The sequence below is a fragment of the Anguilla rostrata genome, chromosome 14 (assembly GCF_018555375.3).
Source record: "Anguilla rostrata isolate EN2019 chromosome 14, ASM1855537v3, whole genome shotgun sequence".
Lineage (NCBI taxonomy): Eukaryota > Metazoa > Chordata > Actinopteri > Anguilliformes > Anguillidae > Anguilla > Anguilla rostrata.
The window spans coordinates 7,374,293-7,391,785 of NC_057946.1; the positions used below are offsets into that span (position 1 = coordinate 7,374,293).

Genomic DNA, 17,493 nt, shown 5'->3' on the forward strand with positions numbered 1-17,493 from the left:
TTTCAGTGAGGGTAAATCTGAATGCTACAGCATACAGTGACATTCCAGAGAATTTTATGCTTTCAACTTTGTGGCAACAGTTTGGGGAAGGCCTTTTCCTGTGTCAGCATAACAGTGCCTCCATGCACAAAGCGAGGTCCATAAAGAAATGGTTTGCTGAGTTTGGTGTGGAAGAACTTGACTGGCCCGCACAGAGCTCTGACCTTAACCCCATCGAACACCTTTGAGATGAATTGGGATGCCATCTGCAAGCCAGGCCTTATCACCTGACCTCATTCATGCTCTTGTGGTTGAATGGAAGCGAATCCCCACAGCCATGTTCAAAAATCTAGTGGAAAGCCTTCCCAAAAGATTGGAGGTTGTTATACCAACTCCATGGCTAAATGCTGTGTTTTCTGGTAAATATTGAGGTACTAGAGCATGTACATTGGGTTTAGCTGCAGTATGATTTGGTGTTAGAACTTGCATTTACATTGTATGTGGCACTAGATGGCAGTAATGATCTTTCTGGAACAGAGCTGTCTCACTGTAGGAAATAAAAATATCCATTCTAGTTATTATTTTTATATTTTTGACCTGGGCTTTTTGAAATACAATATTTACAGAATTAATTTGTCTAGTAATTAAAAAATTTTTTTTTTTGCATTAAGCAGTTTCTTTATTAAATGGCTGTCTTGGACTGAAGTAAATTATCCCTGAAATGAGTCAGTAGGTATACCCTCTAGAAACTCTCAAGATTTCCATTAACAAAAAAAATGTTGCACTTTTTGGATTCCTGAGCAGAAGACTAATGTGCTTCATTCTTATGTGTGTATGTGATGACATCATGCATTCCATTTACACTATGTGATGTGGATTTCAAACCACTGGAACTCGTTTACTTACGGGATCACAATGATGAACATTATCCATAGCAGAATTCTTCAAATGGCATGTAATGTGATTTAAACATAAAGGTCACCAAAGGCATTCTTGCATTCTGTAAGGATGAGAACTGATCTTATACACTCTTGCGTTGCCAAAAAATATAGTTGGCACGAGGTAGTCAGTCTAGACAGAACTGAACCCAGCTGGGTCTCTCTATCAAAATTCATCCAGGATTTGAGAGTTTTTTTATGGGCTTATGTTTCCAGTTTTTAACCGAACGTCTTTCAGGCAGTCTTTGTGTATTAAAATTAATAGAACAGAATACTTGGTATCATGCATAGTTTAACAGATACAGGAGTCTGAAGATGTTCCAAAATGGCTGCCATCTTATCGTCTGTACATTTTGCAGTGAATGAATGATTAAGTGGTACTTTATGTGCTGCTTAGTGCAATGTTTTACATTCCCAGTATATTTGCCTTTCGCCATATTTAGGATCTTTGACAAAGTAAACTGATATGGGTTAATTATCCTTGTCAGATTATTTTCTTAAAGACTGGTGAAAACATTGGAATGGCCTAATCTGGATATGCGGGTGAAGAGTGGAAGATGCAACAGCCTGGACAGCATTCACTTTCAGATTTTTCACCAAATCAGTTTTAGGGATATATCCAGAGGTTTTATGTCAGAATTTGAGCATATAAACTTCTGTCAAATTAAATTCACCCAGGATATTAGCCTTTAAAATGGAATCAGCAGTGTTGCTATAATGCCACCTTCTACTAGCAATGGTAACAGCCGAATGCATTTTCATTGCTGCAGTTTTTTAAATTCAGTTACCTCACTTTTTGTTTTGAAACACTGGAAGGTCATCTGATTATAGAATAATACCGCCCCCTGATTGGAGCAAAACTCGTATATTCTGGCCGAGCTTCATAGTGGCTTGTGTGTGTCCTCATTTTACCTTGAATAACCAGAGAAAATAAAGAGAAGGCACTACTGAACAGGTTTTATGTTTTTAATATTTTAACTACAAACCCTCATTGCTGTATTTCATGTTACAAAGCGTATGAAAACCAATGCATTTCTTGACTGCATTTGACACCTATCAGCCTTAAGAAAGGTGAAAACAGATTCATTGTAAAGTGCAATTGTTTTGTATATAATACTGAAATGAATGTACAAAAGTACACAGGGGCCCATATTCTGTATGTGCCAGAGTATACCAACACTTTAAAGCTTATATGTCCACCCTTCAAAACAACAAAGGTTGCGGATTGTTTTAACATATGTTGCAATTTTGTATACATCAGTCTTTTATTGTTAAAAATCTATGGGAAAGAGTAATACAAGACCTTTGATAGACATTCCATAAAAAGTTGGAATATTGTTTTACAAAGGAAACCTGTCAAACTTAGCAAGAAATATATTTAACCAAATTTACTGTTCGTTATAAACATTAAACATGTTGACAGTTGACTTAAAATGGTGCAATCTGAACAACATACAGCAATAAGTCTTACATGTCACATATATAGTTGAAGCGAAGAGCTAAACCAGGGGCCTTTTCCAAGTCCCTTGCTGCTTGACAGGAAGTGAGGGAACCACAGATGACAGGCGCTGCTCATATTAATGGGCAGTTGCACCAGCATGAACAAGGGTTGCCTCAGCTGACTGCTGAGTCTGTGTGCCTCCAAGGGAGGCTGTATTCCCTTTACATAACAGTCACACAACAGTCGTTGCAATAAGATTAAAACCAAGACATTTTGCACTTTAGACCCACACAGTGTCTCTGCTGAATGCCAAAACTGAAGCGCAACGAACATGGTGGGAACAACGAGGGGCAAACTAAGCAATGCTCCAAGGTGCCTTGGACTTTTTTTTGTGTCACCAGTGAGGGAATTGCAGCTGAGTGAAAAGTGAACATATCAATGGATCCCTTTGTTTATTATATTAAGAGACAGCTACTCGTTTTCATTTAAAGAAAAAGACATGCAGTCTTATGGGAATACATGCCTTCAGTTAACTAAAGAAACTCGTCAAATATTTAGCATTCGTGGAAATTGACGGGTACCTTGTCGATACCAATGGCCTGTCATCAGTCAGGTATATTTAGCATTGTTCATGATGTTGCCTGTTACACGGGTTGAGGTCAGGATGGGAGAATCATTTCACTTTCCACATCCTAAAACTGAACACCATGAGAATAAAAAGCACAGATGGTACCTCAGGATCAGTACACAATAAAACACTAACCTACTGTAGTAGATAGGAAGCATGGCTTCTTACATATTTATTCTCAGGTTTTTTTTGTTGTACTTTCCCCAAAACGTGAAATACACCTGATGCCTGACAATTGTAGGCCTATTGAGGGCTGCTGGTGTGAGCCAAAATAAGGCACCTAAAATCTCTGATGCTTGACCCGGCTTAAAAACCAAGGGAAGTTTAAGGCAGCTAAGACTGGCTTATCATTCGGAAATGAACCCAGGCCACAGGGAACTAAGCACCTTTTTAACTGTAGGCCTTTCTGGCATTAATTTGGGCCTGAAATTGAATTGGACAGTAGTTGACCAGGTTTGGGATGACTACGCCCTAGTGTTGTAGTCTTTTACTGCAAATGATCTGATATTCAAAACATTTACACACAATATCTATTTTGTATAATAGTCACACGAGCATACATTTGCCCATATCATAAACAGCATTTAGCTGAGAAAAGAACAAAACTGCACAGACAACATACATGTCACAGCATTCATCTTGCTTTCACTGTCGAGTACTCTTTACTTTTTATCCTATACAAATAAAAATCTGTCCTCAAACTCCTCTCACAGAAAAGATTCAAGAGGAAAGGAACAGTTGCAACAAGTCCTTTAGGAAAAAAAGGACTGATAGTGTACCCTGCAAAAGAGCAGCAAGCTCAGGAGCACAGCCTTATACAACCACCCAGTCCTTCAAGAGATGTTACACAAAAGAACAAATCACCTCAACAGTTCTGTGGCCATTTTCTCAGTTTGCCTTCTGAATAAATATCGGTGTCTGTGAAAGAAAGAAAAAAATTCTTCCCTGCAATTCCCAGAATTCCACAGTGCACCCATGATCCTAAGACACAGGCAGGTTCTGTTTGATGATTTCTTTTGACTGTGGGGGTATCCTGTCTGGGAAGCGCACCTGGAACTCCACTATCAAGTCCCCTCGCTGTGAGGGGCTCCTGGGGAAGGGCAGCCCCTCCCCTCGCAGTCTCTTGACTGCGCCAGGCTTGATGACATCACTGCATGGAAGGGGAATCACTCTGTTGTCGAGGGTCGGAATGTTCACCGTGCAACCACACAAAGCCTGCAGAGAGGGAAGAGGAGGAGAAGAGGCCCTATTTGTTAATTTTTTTACTCTTGAAAACTATACTTGCCAGTTATTCAAAACCTGCAAAAATATGTTTCAAGATGCCTCTCACAGGAAGGTTACGACGCTGTAATGTGGGTCGCCTATGACAGGTGTGTGGGAGTAGGAGTGCAGACCGTCAGAGGAAGATGAGTGAGAGAGCCTCTGTGTGTGGGAGGGCAAATGAATGTCTGTGAGCACGCAATGGTGCACTGCGCGTACTCTGTGGGAGTGCAACTGAATGTGGCGTGTGGGGGAGTGTAGAAGGAGGGCTAATTTTAGCCACCACTCTGATTCTGTGGCAGTTGATGGCATAAACTAGCAGTGAGGCAGAGTTTGAGTGGGGCAAGCTGGGATAAAGACTGTTGGAGGACAGATGTGTGGGAGTGAGGGCTCGGGAGGAGGGGCAGAGAGCAGAACAAAATGTTCAATAACCAAGGTTCTCAGACAAACCGGATCCCTAAAATGCATTCAGACCCTGCTGAGATTCTCCGCCATGTCTGCAGCAGATAAGTGAATAATGCTCCTCTTTAAATACATTTACATAAATCCAAAACACAGTTAAGCTGGAGATAAAGCAATGACTACCTTGTTGTTTGCATAATTTCTGGGTAGCAATACTGAAATATTACCAATATTCCATCTCGGAATGTTTATGAATATCACAAATTTAACATTGATAAAACTCAGAAAAAAAGACAGGACTGTATAGCAGCTGCCAAGGATGGAATTCATTTTACGGACACCTCCTTTCTAATATTGGATGGATGGATGGAAGGATAGATGGATTTAAAGGGCTGATGAAGCTTGGAGATATTCAACCTGCAAATGTGTGTTTCACATCATATGGGCATGTTTAAAGAAGTGTACAGTAACTATTCAGGCCTTTCTATGTAAATACAGCTTGATCCTGTTTGCCGTCAAGTAATCAAATAGATCAAAAATATCTCCATCACCACAGTGCCTACTCACTGTGATGTCATCTCTTTCGCACAGAGGCCTTGTGCTTTAAAGTGCCTGACATTGGAGGGCTGTTGATTCAGTGTGCAGACGAGACACTCATTAGGAATAATGGGCACTCTAATCTGACATTTAGTGACAGCACTGAAGCCCTTATTGTGACTGTTTATTTCAGTAGCACCTACTTGCGATGGCATCCTTACATTCTGGGTTTAAAGTGAAGTGTACTCCTCATTTAAGTCTAACTTAACTGGCTGTATGTTTTAGTCATCTTTGCAGGACAAGCTGGTCTTACGTTCCTGGCATATCTTTTTCAGAGTGAGGTCTGCTGAGCGCATGACGCTCAAGTGCGAGATTCCCTGGTCTTCACACGGCCAAGACAGAGTAAATAATATACAGCATTTGGGGCCTTGCGCAGGAACCAGCTCAGAAGCATATATATAACTCGCAGGAGTATGGGTAATCACTGGACCAGAGCTCAACTGACAGATCTCTGTCAACAGTGTGACTGTCACATGGTGACGCAGTCAGCTCTTTTAGTGTAGACCATTTCATACAAAGCCATTCTGAATGAACAAAGCAACCTCTAAAGAACAAAACTGTTCACTATTGTATAACAGTCTGTAGACTGGACTGTCAAATGAGGCTCTCCTATTGTATAATTAGATATCGTAACTACTTTGCTTTAATAAAACTGTATGGCTGTATGAATAGATTACCTAACATGTTGTGTAAGAGGTAAGATTGTAAGCGTTGTAAGTCACCCGCAAATCGAAACACGAATCACATTGGTTGGTAGACAAGTGAGTCATCCCTTCTTCACTGTCCGTGTCACACTTATATCACACTCCCATCTGTGAGTCTAAAAATGTCAGATAATTCTCTGAGCTGTTGTACTATAGGATAAGGGAGCTTTTATCTCAAACTAATAAAATTTGATATTGTTTGACATTATGTAGGCAGAACATGGTGGGTTTAGTTACAATGCAGAATATGATTCAGGACAAACAATTAAAACGACAAGAGGTACTACTCATTTAGACCGTTTCATCAGCAATTCTTTTGTCTTTGCCATTTGTAAAGAGACAAAACCAGAAAGCACAATATGACAATTACTATTCAGTGGGGCCGCAGAATCCTCTACATAAGCTCTGCAGCAATGCAGGGAATTAGGTTGAAACATGAGAACTTTTCACCTCTAGAAGTTGGAGGTAATAGTGAAAATAAAATCAGGCTTAACTGTCATATATATTGCTGGAAACAAATCCTATATCATTGCCTATAGGATGTTGGGGAGGCAGCTGCCTGTCTGGGCTTAACCAGCACAGCCATTTCTGGCAGAAAAGTATGATGCTATGAATGTCTAACCTCTTGTGTTGTGGCTTCTGCTTTGACTCTACATAGAGGCTTCAGAGAGGAAAGCTCGCTCTGTTGCAAATATTCTCACTTTTCTTGTGGCAGTGCTCCCACTTCCTCACTGCTCAGGGGCAAACTCACCTCTTTGAGACTGATCTTGGCAATGTAGATTATATTGGAACTGTCTCTCTTGAAGTGCGGGTGCCCTTTGTCCTTGAGGATGAAGGCGATGTCGGCTGGGATGTTCTCCGGCGTCTCGTCGCCCTCTTTGGGGAAGGTGATCTTGGTCCCCTCCTTCCAGCCCTTCTTGATGACGATGTTGAGGATCTTGTCCTCTGTGCGCAGGGTCCTGCCGTCGGGATTGAGGCGGCGGCGGGTGATCTTCATGCGCTTGGTGCAGCCGTGGAGGATCTCCTCCAGGGTGACACACAGGTCATGCACCACTGGCGGGTCTTGGACCTTACGGCGACCGTGGAGGGCCTCTGCATGGTGTTGTTTGCCAGCCCCGGGGCCGTGGTGGAAACCATTGATGCCGTTAAAGTTGAAGCGGCTAAAGGCATTGAAAGGGTCATCGTCTCCATCCACTTCAATTTCAATGTCGTGGTCTCCAAAGCCATTGGTGTTGCCCCGGGTGCGTCCTGAACCGAAGAAGATGTCAAAGGGGCTAGACCCCCCAAAAAAGGAGGCAAATGTGGCGTGGGGGTCCCCATGGAAGGTGTAGTGATATGTGTTCCCCTGCCCTCCAGTGGGCCCACCACCTCCAGCTTTGAGACCTATAAGACAAGAGGAGAAAAGACCATCGTAAATATACACATGAAATTATATTCTAAAATTTAGGGTAAAAGTAGCATCCAGTGAGTTAAGTTTGTCCTTGAAGGGATGACAGGAGGAAGGCGCTGTGATCTGAAAACTGAAGTGAAGCGTTCTGATTGAAGAACTAATCAAATTCATAGCTGCCATAACATTATGGACTCCGAAGACAAGATGCAGAGAGAATGACTCTGTTGTCTTCCCATGGATTAGCCTTACTTATGAACGAAGTAAAATATGGTTTCTAATGAACTGACAGTACAAAACAAAGGAAATAATCTGTATACCACTAGGAGTTACAGTAAACAAGGAAGTCTGTCTCATGTAGTGGCCGTGAAATTAAAATACTTTATGCGAGGAACACAGCCACTGGCGACAATCATACTCTTGACTTTGGAGACCTGATCTGCTTGTCTTGTGGATGTGAAGAACACCAGCTCTATTTATAGCTGCTGCATCTATGGACTGGCAGCGCAATTTAATAAGATTGTAACAGAAGTAATAAGACCAAGAAATTCACAGGGCCATAAGACTTAAGTGGAAGAAGGTATGTCGCTCTGGATAAGAGCATCTGCTAAGTGATTGTAAATATAAAACGTAGAAGGTTACACTTCTAACAGAGTGCTGGAAGAGACAGTGCAGTAATTTCTCTGAACATATAGATAAGGGCTGAAATTCTTCTGCTGCCTGCCCCTGCAGTCTCATCACATGTTGTCAAAAAGCAAACTCTACTAAGGAACCTTGTTTTAAAAGTAAGTGTGTTGCATTAACCAGTGCCCAGGAAATCCCCGTCTTGCTAATTTCTCCTTTATCAAGTTAGTATGTCAAGTAGTTTTCTCTTCATTCTGATTTGCTAGAATAACCCTATAAATTGGCATGTTGAGCTACACTCTGTTCCCACACAAGCTGCCCACTATTGTGCTAATATTGCACCACAGAGGGTGTATTTAGCAGTCTGCTTTTGGGAAAATAATACCTTTCTAGCAAGGGAAAATCCTGCTTATGCAGGCTGTGCATAAGAATCCTAGTCCTGTTCAACATCTAGCATTAAAGCCCCAGGTAGCTCTATCCCTTTTGCTCCATGTGGGTTCTATGGCAGACACCGTATAAAAAGAGGTGAGGTGAATCATTCTGTGGATCATCAAAGCCTTCACTCTGAAGATAGGAAAAAACCGGGCTGGCAAAAAGCCTGGTGAAGAAGGCAAACTGGTGTTGGAATACAGAATAGCACTGAGCAGCCGCAGTCGAAAACACAGCACCGCGTCAGTTATTTTGGGATCTTTGCAATAGCCAGCCCACTAGTCTAGTCTGTAAGCAGTCTAGCAATCGTGTAGGGTCTCACAGTTCTGTATAACGTATCTTAACTCTCCAAATTATATTTTTTCTGCTTCAAAGTGTAGGATGCTCAGCCCCCAGCTTTGTGCACCGCCTGTAGCCTTTTCAGATCAGAGATTACTCACCTTCCTCTCCGTACTGGTCATAGATTGTCCTCTTCTTTGGGTCGCTCAGCACCTCATAGGCTTCGGCGATCTCCTTGAACTTCTCCTCAGCGTTGGCATCCTTGTTCTTGTCTGGGTGGAATTTGAGGGCCATCTTTCTGTAAGCCTTTTTAATCTCATCTTCATTGGAGCCAGACTGGATCCCCAAGATTTTGTAGTAGTCTTTCCCCATGGCCTTGATGGACAGACAGTGCACTTCTGGGACCACCCGTGCTTGCTGAAAAATAAGAGTCACATCGTGTTAATTGGTCATACAGGCTAATTTAGTAGAACAGTAGAAAGATAAACATAGAAAAACGGGGTCCAATCTCGTTTGAATCTGATTTTAAGTTTGCATGACAATGTTCCAAAAATTATGGTACATATCAAAATTGAATGCAGATTTTTTTTTTTCAGTTCGCAAAACAGGATCTGGATTCCCTTACTGTCCTGAGAAATGTCCTGAAAATATGAGGTTATAATGCAAATGTGAACTATGTGGACAAATGTGTTTAGATAGAACTCCTACCTACAGCACAGAAACGGAGGCTTAATTTAAAACCAGGCTGTGGTGTCTAAACTATCGGTAGTGATGTTATTTCTGCCATTCAAACCTGCTTAAATCCATGTGAAGACCTAATGCCTTCAAGAAATTCCATAAAATACAGATTCTATCAGGTGGCTTTGAAAAAAATTATATATATATATATATATAGTACCATAATCAATACACCTGTTTGCAGTTGCATATGGCTAACTTGCTGAAAGGCATGAGGAAAGAAAATCAGCAATCATTGGTGCTTATGGTAATGAAATGTAAATACGGACTGTCACCGTGCAAAACAGAAGGTACATTCTATTTAAGAATACACGTAACTGCAACAAAGACAATGCATATTATGTTACAGTAGAAATCGCATTCGCCCGTAAACGTAGAGATAACTTGACGAAAGACAGCCCATATTTCCATGGTGAAACATAAAATTATGGATTGTGTAGAAAAATGAGGATAAATTGAGCAGAGGGTATGCACGGTGAAGGAAAACGCGTATCCCTATGAATAAATGACACCGTGAATGCGGCAATTTGTACATGGGAACGAGTGAAAGAACAATTTTACAAAGAAAAAATCCTACCAAAGACACTTGCTGACACCGAGGCAATTTGGCATATAAGTGCAAAATCGGTTAAGTATTCTTTAAATAAAATATTCCGGTCGTAGTTGATCTGTGATATGATAAACGACAAGCAGGCGATACCCCCCCAAATCTAAAATAGCCGGCGACGGTGCAAAGCTGACGTCAGTGGCTCCTCTTTACACGAGCAGAACCCCGGATAACCGGAACAATGCATAATCAAACTAGAGGCTAGTCTGAGAACAGCGTGTACACTATTGGAAATAATAGTAATATTATTATTAGTAGTAGTAATAATAACGATTATTGTTATTATTATTAATATTATTATACATTTTATTTGTGAAACGCAAGCACTGACCTGTAAAATGTATTCAATAGCAAGTACTTAACGAAATAAAACAAAATTACAGTTTATAATCAACAACTAATTGAAAAGCAAAGCAAATCCCGAAAGAGTTTATAATCTTTAATCTTTCAGGAAAGTTGAAGACATCGATAGCCGCTAAAATATCTAGAATTAAACTAATATCAGCATGCAATCAAAGCGACTAATCTAACCGTGGTTACAAGTCATGGAAATCCGGAGGCATGGTTTCATTAGAGGCATTGTCACAAACTCTGAACACAAATTTATATAACTTTGTTTCAATTAATGATGTGCCAGACAGTACAGGGTGGGACAACACTTAATGGCATGAGATGGATATGTGATAAATGATACATTTATAACATTAAAGAGCCATCGTGGTGCAGCAAAACGAAGAATATACATTAAATGGATTTCAAACAAATGGAATTTTAAATTATGGAAAAATTAGTGAATAATTGTTTAAATCTTACCCCCATTATCCAGCTGTCATCTCTGTGTATAACACGAACCTTACACTTAAGGTTTTTGTGTTTCAAACCAAACTGAGTCCAAATCAAAACCATAGTTAAAGTTAAGTCTGCAACCTACAGTAGCGTATCTACATGTGCCGCGGTATTTATACAAACCCTAGGACCTTACCGTGTCTGTGTATCGCTTTCCCGACTGTCTGCCTCCGCTTTGGCTGTCACCCTATTCCACAAACTCCGCCTACACAAAACGACCGAGCATCCCCAAGAACCGCCCAGTCTTACGTACTAGAGGGAATACCTTGCCAATCGTTACTACGAGGCAATCATTGGCGCACTAGCAATCTGTCAGATAGAGTATCCGCCTGCTTTCCTTTGGATTTGGTGTTTCCGGTGTTGGTTATGCGCTTACTGTACTTGAATGTATATTACTGTGTTGTATTTTTATATAAGTAGCTCGATGCTCATGAGTTACTTTCCAAAGCACACATCCCCATGGCTGAAACATGTTCTCCCTCTTTGATTGAGCCCTCGTTTTTTTGTAGTAAACCAAATGGCAAAGGGATCCTTACAGCCTTAAGATATATTCATTACATTACATTACATTTCATTACATTACAGGCATTTAGCAGACGCTCTTATCCAGAGTGACTTTTAGATAGCATTTACATTGCATCAATTTATACAGCTGGATATATACTGAAGCAATGCAGGTTAAGTACCTTGCTCGTGGGTACAGCGGCAGTGTCCTACCCAATAATCGAACCTGAGACCTTTAGGTTACAAGGCCAGTTCCTTACCCATTATACACTGTCCCCTACAATGAGAAACAACATTCTTATATGCACAGAAACTAGTCTGTTGAATTTGTTCATAAGGCATACATATTATATTCTTTATTTTCTTAAGTTATATGTATGTATCTGTTGCTGAAGAGCATATGGATACCCCTGAAGCAAAGCTCTTCACCCCTAGAACATTGGATTGTTATTCTTTCTATCAAGCTTTTAAAATTTTTATTATTTTTATTTTAAAATTTTATATTGATTTTTTTTGGGGGGTGGAGGCTCAGTATTTGTTCAAATGCTTATCAAAATACATATTAAGTAAGTGATTGATTTATCATTTTGTATTAGGCTCCTGTCTAGAGTGTGTGCATGTCACCAGCTCAGACTGAAACATAGCATTGCATGGTGTGTGAAACTGAGAAGGACATACATGGTCATGCTTCCTGTTCCTTGATTCAGCCAATAGAATACAAGTTGTATCCAAGGATTCTCCACAGAAAAAAGGAAGCCGGGACAAATATGGTCTTAATATGCTCGCCAGGAGCGTCAGAGAAATCACTGGGTCTACAATGCCAAGGACAAGGTTTGGGAAATATCGGAACCAAGGTTTACATGAATTGCAGAGCTGTGAAAATTCTACTGCTACTTTTGCTATCAATCACTAGTCTCTGTCCCCATGGGAACAGATCCATGTCATTATTTAAAAGATGCAACACAATGTCATATAAATCAATTTTATAACGTTTATCTTTTACATCAAAAACATGGTGTTAGATGTTAATGCCACCATAGCATTGCTTATGTTGAAATGTTTTTTTCCCATTGCCAATTGTAATAGAAAATTTGCATTAATTATCATTAATTATCATTAAGTATCCGAATCCTCTAATTAGAAGAGCTGTCCACATGCTTTTAGCCATGTAAGGTACAGATGTGTCAAGCACATGATAGGTTACATTGGTACATACATGACATGGTACACACTTATCAGGCTAGTAAATACGATCTGGAGTACAGGGCCTTAAAATGCATCTTATTTCAGGGATTTTAAGGTGGCTGTGTTTTATTATAGTCTGCTGCACAGCCCAGCATTACAGTGTGACTGTAAGTTAATTTCCCCTGTTTGTGGACAGGTCACCTGCATTGAGTAGAGCAATAATGGCTCGTGTTACAGTACTCTGAGCAGCTGGTCCTCAATGAATGAAAAAAAAACACCCCTGAAGAGTGGAAGAGACCCCCCCCCCCCCTGCTGGCATCAATAATCCCCTCTCCCGTAGTGATGTAGTAATGTCTGTCTTCACCCTCATAAAGTTTATCCCAATTAAAAGTACTTAATTGGAATAACATTGGCATCATGGAGATAACAATCATTAATACATGTAAGTTACATTAACAGTTTGGCTGCGGCGTGGTTTAGGAACCCAGGGAAGCAGCAGTCAGAGATTTTTTTCCGGTTGCAGCCTAATCGCCGTGCGTTTCGTGCGCCCACGCACTGTACGCCCACCACTTCCTCTGCTCTCCATTAAGGAAGGTCCCTTCACCCCCCCCCCCCCCACCACCCCTTTCTCTCTTCCAGGCTCACTAAGCTGCCTCCTCCCCCCTTCCCCCCCCACACACACATCTCTGTAGAATACTGCACTGATAATTAGCATATCATTACACTGTTACTGCATCTCCCCTGATTGTGGAAACTGGAGACCTCTGCATGCCATGGTCTGTCATCTTCCATCCATCCATCTATTTAAAGATATGTGTTACGTAACCCACAGAAGATACAGAGATCCGTTTTTTAAGCACGTCTTAAGCATATCGCTTGTTTGCTTTGTACATTGGATATTCCACATGTATTTAAAATATGTGGCTAAATTACATTATTTTCCTGTGAAGAGTGTATTATGTTTCAGTACATCTTGTGTGTGTATATATATCCGGTACTTGTGGTGGTGTTATAGTTTGCAACTGCATCTGACATCTGCATCGATAAGAAAATACAAATGTTCCCTCTTCTACGATACAAGGGACACCAGGTGCTAATGGGGTATTAAAATAGGGGAACACACAGACTGTGGGGAGAAAACAGACAGCATCCGTCTGACTGCATCACTCCATCACCTCCTCGCTGCGCTCAAATGTCAGGCGACGTGTTTCTGGCTCGCTCTACCTGTGGAGCCACGCTCCTCGGGCTCGCCGCTGCCCACGGGTGGGAGTGAGAAGGGAGGAGGATCACGGACCGCCTGCCGCCGTCGAAATGTAGCCTACCGAGCGGGAGGGTGGTGGTGGTGGTGGTGGAGAGGTAGGCAGAGGGAGTCTGATCTCATCCCAGCCACGTTGTGAGTCAAGTTCCTGGGAGAAGGCGGCAGGGAGGTGTGATGGAGTGGAGTGACTCTTTCGTTTCGCCCAGGAAGGAGGCAGATTCTTCGGCAGATGAGGCAATCCGAGTCCGTCATAAAAAAACAGCGAGGCACGCACTCAGTGGGCAGCAGGACAGTATATCAAGAGCAACATCTTTTGAGCATATTGTGGGAATCCAGCTACCACGCTCAAATCTGATGTTAGAGGTTCTGCTCTTGCTAGAAGGTTTTGCTCATGCTACAGGTCTTATTCCAGGCCCTAAGTGTCTTTGCGTTTAGTATCTCTGTCTATTGTAACTAACGGGTTAATTAACCTAATTATGATTATCTGGTTAGCCTCTCCATAAGCAGCACACACAACGCCAATAACATGACCAATGATTGTGTTGTGTGAATGATTGTGTTATTATTTTTGCGTGTGCTAAAAGGTTTTGCGCACCCTTAAAGTTTTAGTAAGTCAGGCTCTTAGTCTCGCACATTGAGCTTCAAATATCATGTTTTTGGACCCTGCCTCATGCCATCAGACCAGATTATCCCCTGAACCCTGAAAGTGAATGCTGATAAGTATGCAAAATGCACAATGTCATGTGGAAACCTTGTCTGGCCTCTGGATCTCCACATCTTGAAACCTATGCACTTGTTGTACGTCGCTCTGGATAAGAGCGTCTGCTAAATGCCTATAATGTAATGTAATGTAATGTAACATACAAGTTCCCTTCACAGCACACCCTTCATCCTGTGCAAAAAATCCTTCAACCTTGATTTTATCTATGTGCTGAATCTCACACATTGCACTTTGCTCACCTTGAAATGTCTGAAAAGGGATATTAAGTTCTTTTTTTTTATTTTCAAACGACCAGGATCTATTATTTCATTATGCTAAGCTGCTGGTTTCCCAGGGAAACACAAAAAAATATACAGAAATAAATTGCTGCAGTTTTTTTATCGCACAATTTTGTATTTTCTCTAAAGGAGGTGATTATCCTTTGAATGTGCCATTACAAAATTCATAGTAACAGACTTTGTGATCATTATATGCCCAGGACGAGATAAAAACAGTGGACCAAAAGAGTCATCCGTTATGGTGGATATAAAATGAATGTACACCTTCAAAAACGCTATGGAGAATGATTACATTATAACACAAAAAAAGGATCATTTGGTCAAACGTGAAATAAATTAATTCAAAGAATGTTGCTTGGATTGAAACTATTTATTTATAAACTAATACATTATTCACAGAAGAAGGCTCTGTCCTAATTTGAGTTGTGACTGTTTCTTCTCCCTCATGCTGTGCTTGGATTTCACGTCCCCCGTTCACCCCCCACCCCACCCCTCTCCCTCCTCTGTCCTCTCCGACAGGCACGATTTCAGCAAGCGATGCCCTTGCCCACAGGCGTGGGAGTGGGAAGCCGGGTTTTCACTATGGATATGTAATATGCACACTGCGCTGCAGCAGTCTCACTGTGTACTCTCTCCTACCAGCCACAGCCCACGCACATGTCTGTGAGTGTGACTGCATTCACACAGCTAGTGGATGCTGTGTGTGCGTGTGTGTGTGAGTGTGAGTGTGAGAGAGAGAGAGAGAGAGAGAGAGAGAGAGAGCGTTTGTGGAGCTGCACCAAGTAAAGAAGAGAGAAGGAGGGGGAGAGGTTCCGGTGAAAGATGCTATTTTTACATGCTGTGAGGAGGATAGTAGTGACTATGAGAGGGAATGACTGCAATACTGATGGAGTTGAGGGAAATGTGTATTTGTAGAGGAACGGTGACCATGGTAACCAGATAGCTGACATCTCCACTGACACCCCATTTTCTCACTAATTGTTTGCTTGGGGTACGGAAGGCTCTTAAATGGCAGAGCACCAAAAGCCCTTCAAACTCCATTTAGTGTGTTCACATTCTGCCTCTTTAGAGAGTAATTCATGTCCCTTAAGCATTTCTTCCACAGGTTGTGAAGACTCAAATGTGAAAATCTAGAACAGGCATTACTCTGGGTACAAAGCTCCTATTTTAGCTGTGCCAGAGTGTTGCACTTTAGCTGGAGATCATTCTCTGGCGATTTCATTCTGCATAATGGGCAAGTGAAGTGAACGTTCTGTAGACCAGTTTATTTAGATAGTAACAGGGGATTTCTGCAATCTATAAAACAGAAGGAGGACTCCCATTTATTAGCTGCAATGCCAGTTCCAGAGGCACTGAGAGTTGAGAGGGATGTTGGCCTTCTGCTTTTTATTAATATGTCTTGGCACACATTTGTTTATGGATGTACATGTGTTATGCATGCTTTTATGGATTAGGTATTTTAGATGTAATACTTTTTAATGTGTCATGGGGTGGTTCAAAGCATTGGCAGCAGTACCTCAAAGCAGTGTCCCACTTCAAATCACCCAGAATACCCAGCAAGGTGTCTATCTTTCCATCTTAGTTTGCTTTGCTGTTTAGACCAGGTCTACAATTCAAAGTCACCATTCAAGTTTATGACTGTGAGTAGAATTTCAGACTTGCCCATTCAAGTTTATAAATAATGGGAATTGTGGTGTCTTAATGTATCATAAAAAATGCAATCTTTTATTTCCTGTTGTCTTTATATCCTGGTATGGTACTGTGCTTTGTTCTCATTAGTGGTGTAATGCTGAGAGGATATCACACCTTAGTGCAGTGTAAAGAGATAGTGTGTCCCTTCACCCTATTGCACAACAGCTCACTCATAAATGATGTTTGCTCAGCTATTTTACAGCAGTTAATAATGATAAATCAGGGTTAGTAACATCCCTTGATTATGTTCAACTTGTGATGACAATTTCCTAGTATTTAGCATCTGTCTCTGCTCTGAATTTAATTAAGATGCCAGGAGGCTGAATACAAACATCAAACGAATAGTGGCTTGTTCACTTGCACATTACACAATGAGGACCAACACCCACCCACACATCTCAGCTATCGGTCAATTGGGGGGTTTTATTGGCCTGTGTTGGATAAATTAATTTAAAAATGTGTTGTTTATCTGTATATTATCATTAGTTGTTTATCTGTATATTAGCCTTGTATGTTATATTACTCAGTGTATTTTGATAAGCGTTCCAGTGTGTATTAGATTACTCAATTTCTGCCTAAAGCATAATATTCACTGCCATATTTTTCAGCACATCTCTTATGCATGCAGGCCTTTTTACAGTCCCATAAGGGCAAAAAAGGAAATTACTATTGGTTGTGACTACTTTTCTGACTTTAATTAGAATATTATTACTTTAGGAGTAGGATAGTGAGGGTTGCTTACTGTAGGGAACAGCGAGGGAAGGATTACATCCTCTAGTTTGCTGTTAATGAAATCATGGCGCTCAAGGGCTGAGAACTGTTGGTTTTCCACCCTCCATTTACCTGGGAATCAGGTGCAAAGACAGTCTGGCCAATCAGTAGCGCTGATTCTTCAGTTAATTATTGGGGAGAAATGAAAATCAGGGCCAGATTTTGATTCAAGGGCCCTGTTGCTGAAATCATGGTCCTTGAGGTCCAAGAACTTCTGGTTTCCAC

General features: G+C 41.2%; 1 protein-coding gene across 2 annotated transcripts; it reads right to left on the reverse strand.

Annotated features, from left to right (window-relative positions):
* Positions 1–1,869: 1,869 nt before the first annotated feature.
* LOC135239464 (dnaJ homolog subfamily B member 5-like) lies at positions 1,870–11,100 on the reverse strand. 2 transcript variants are annotated; one of them, XM_064308133.1, is made up of 4 exons: positions 10,996–11,100; positions 8,830–9,085; positions 6,701–7,332; positions 1,870–4,201 (listed from the first exon to the last, which is right to left on the reverse strand). In XM_064308133.1, the coding sequence occupies exons 2-4, from the start codon at positions 9,038–9,040 to the stop codon at positions 3,968–3,970; spliced, it is 1,077 nt and encodes a 358-aa protein (XP_064164203.1). In that variant the 5' UTR covers positions 9,041–9,085; positions 10,996–11,100; the 3' UTR covers positions 1,870–3,967. The 2 variants fall into 2 exon arrangements, with proteins under 2 accessions (XP_064164203.1, XP_064164202.1); XM_064308132.1 differs by lacking the exon at positions 10,996–11,100 and adding an exon at positions 10,827–10,988.
* Between the last annotated feature and the right edge of the window lie 6,393 nt (positions 11,101–17,493).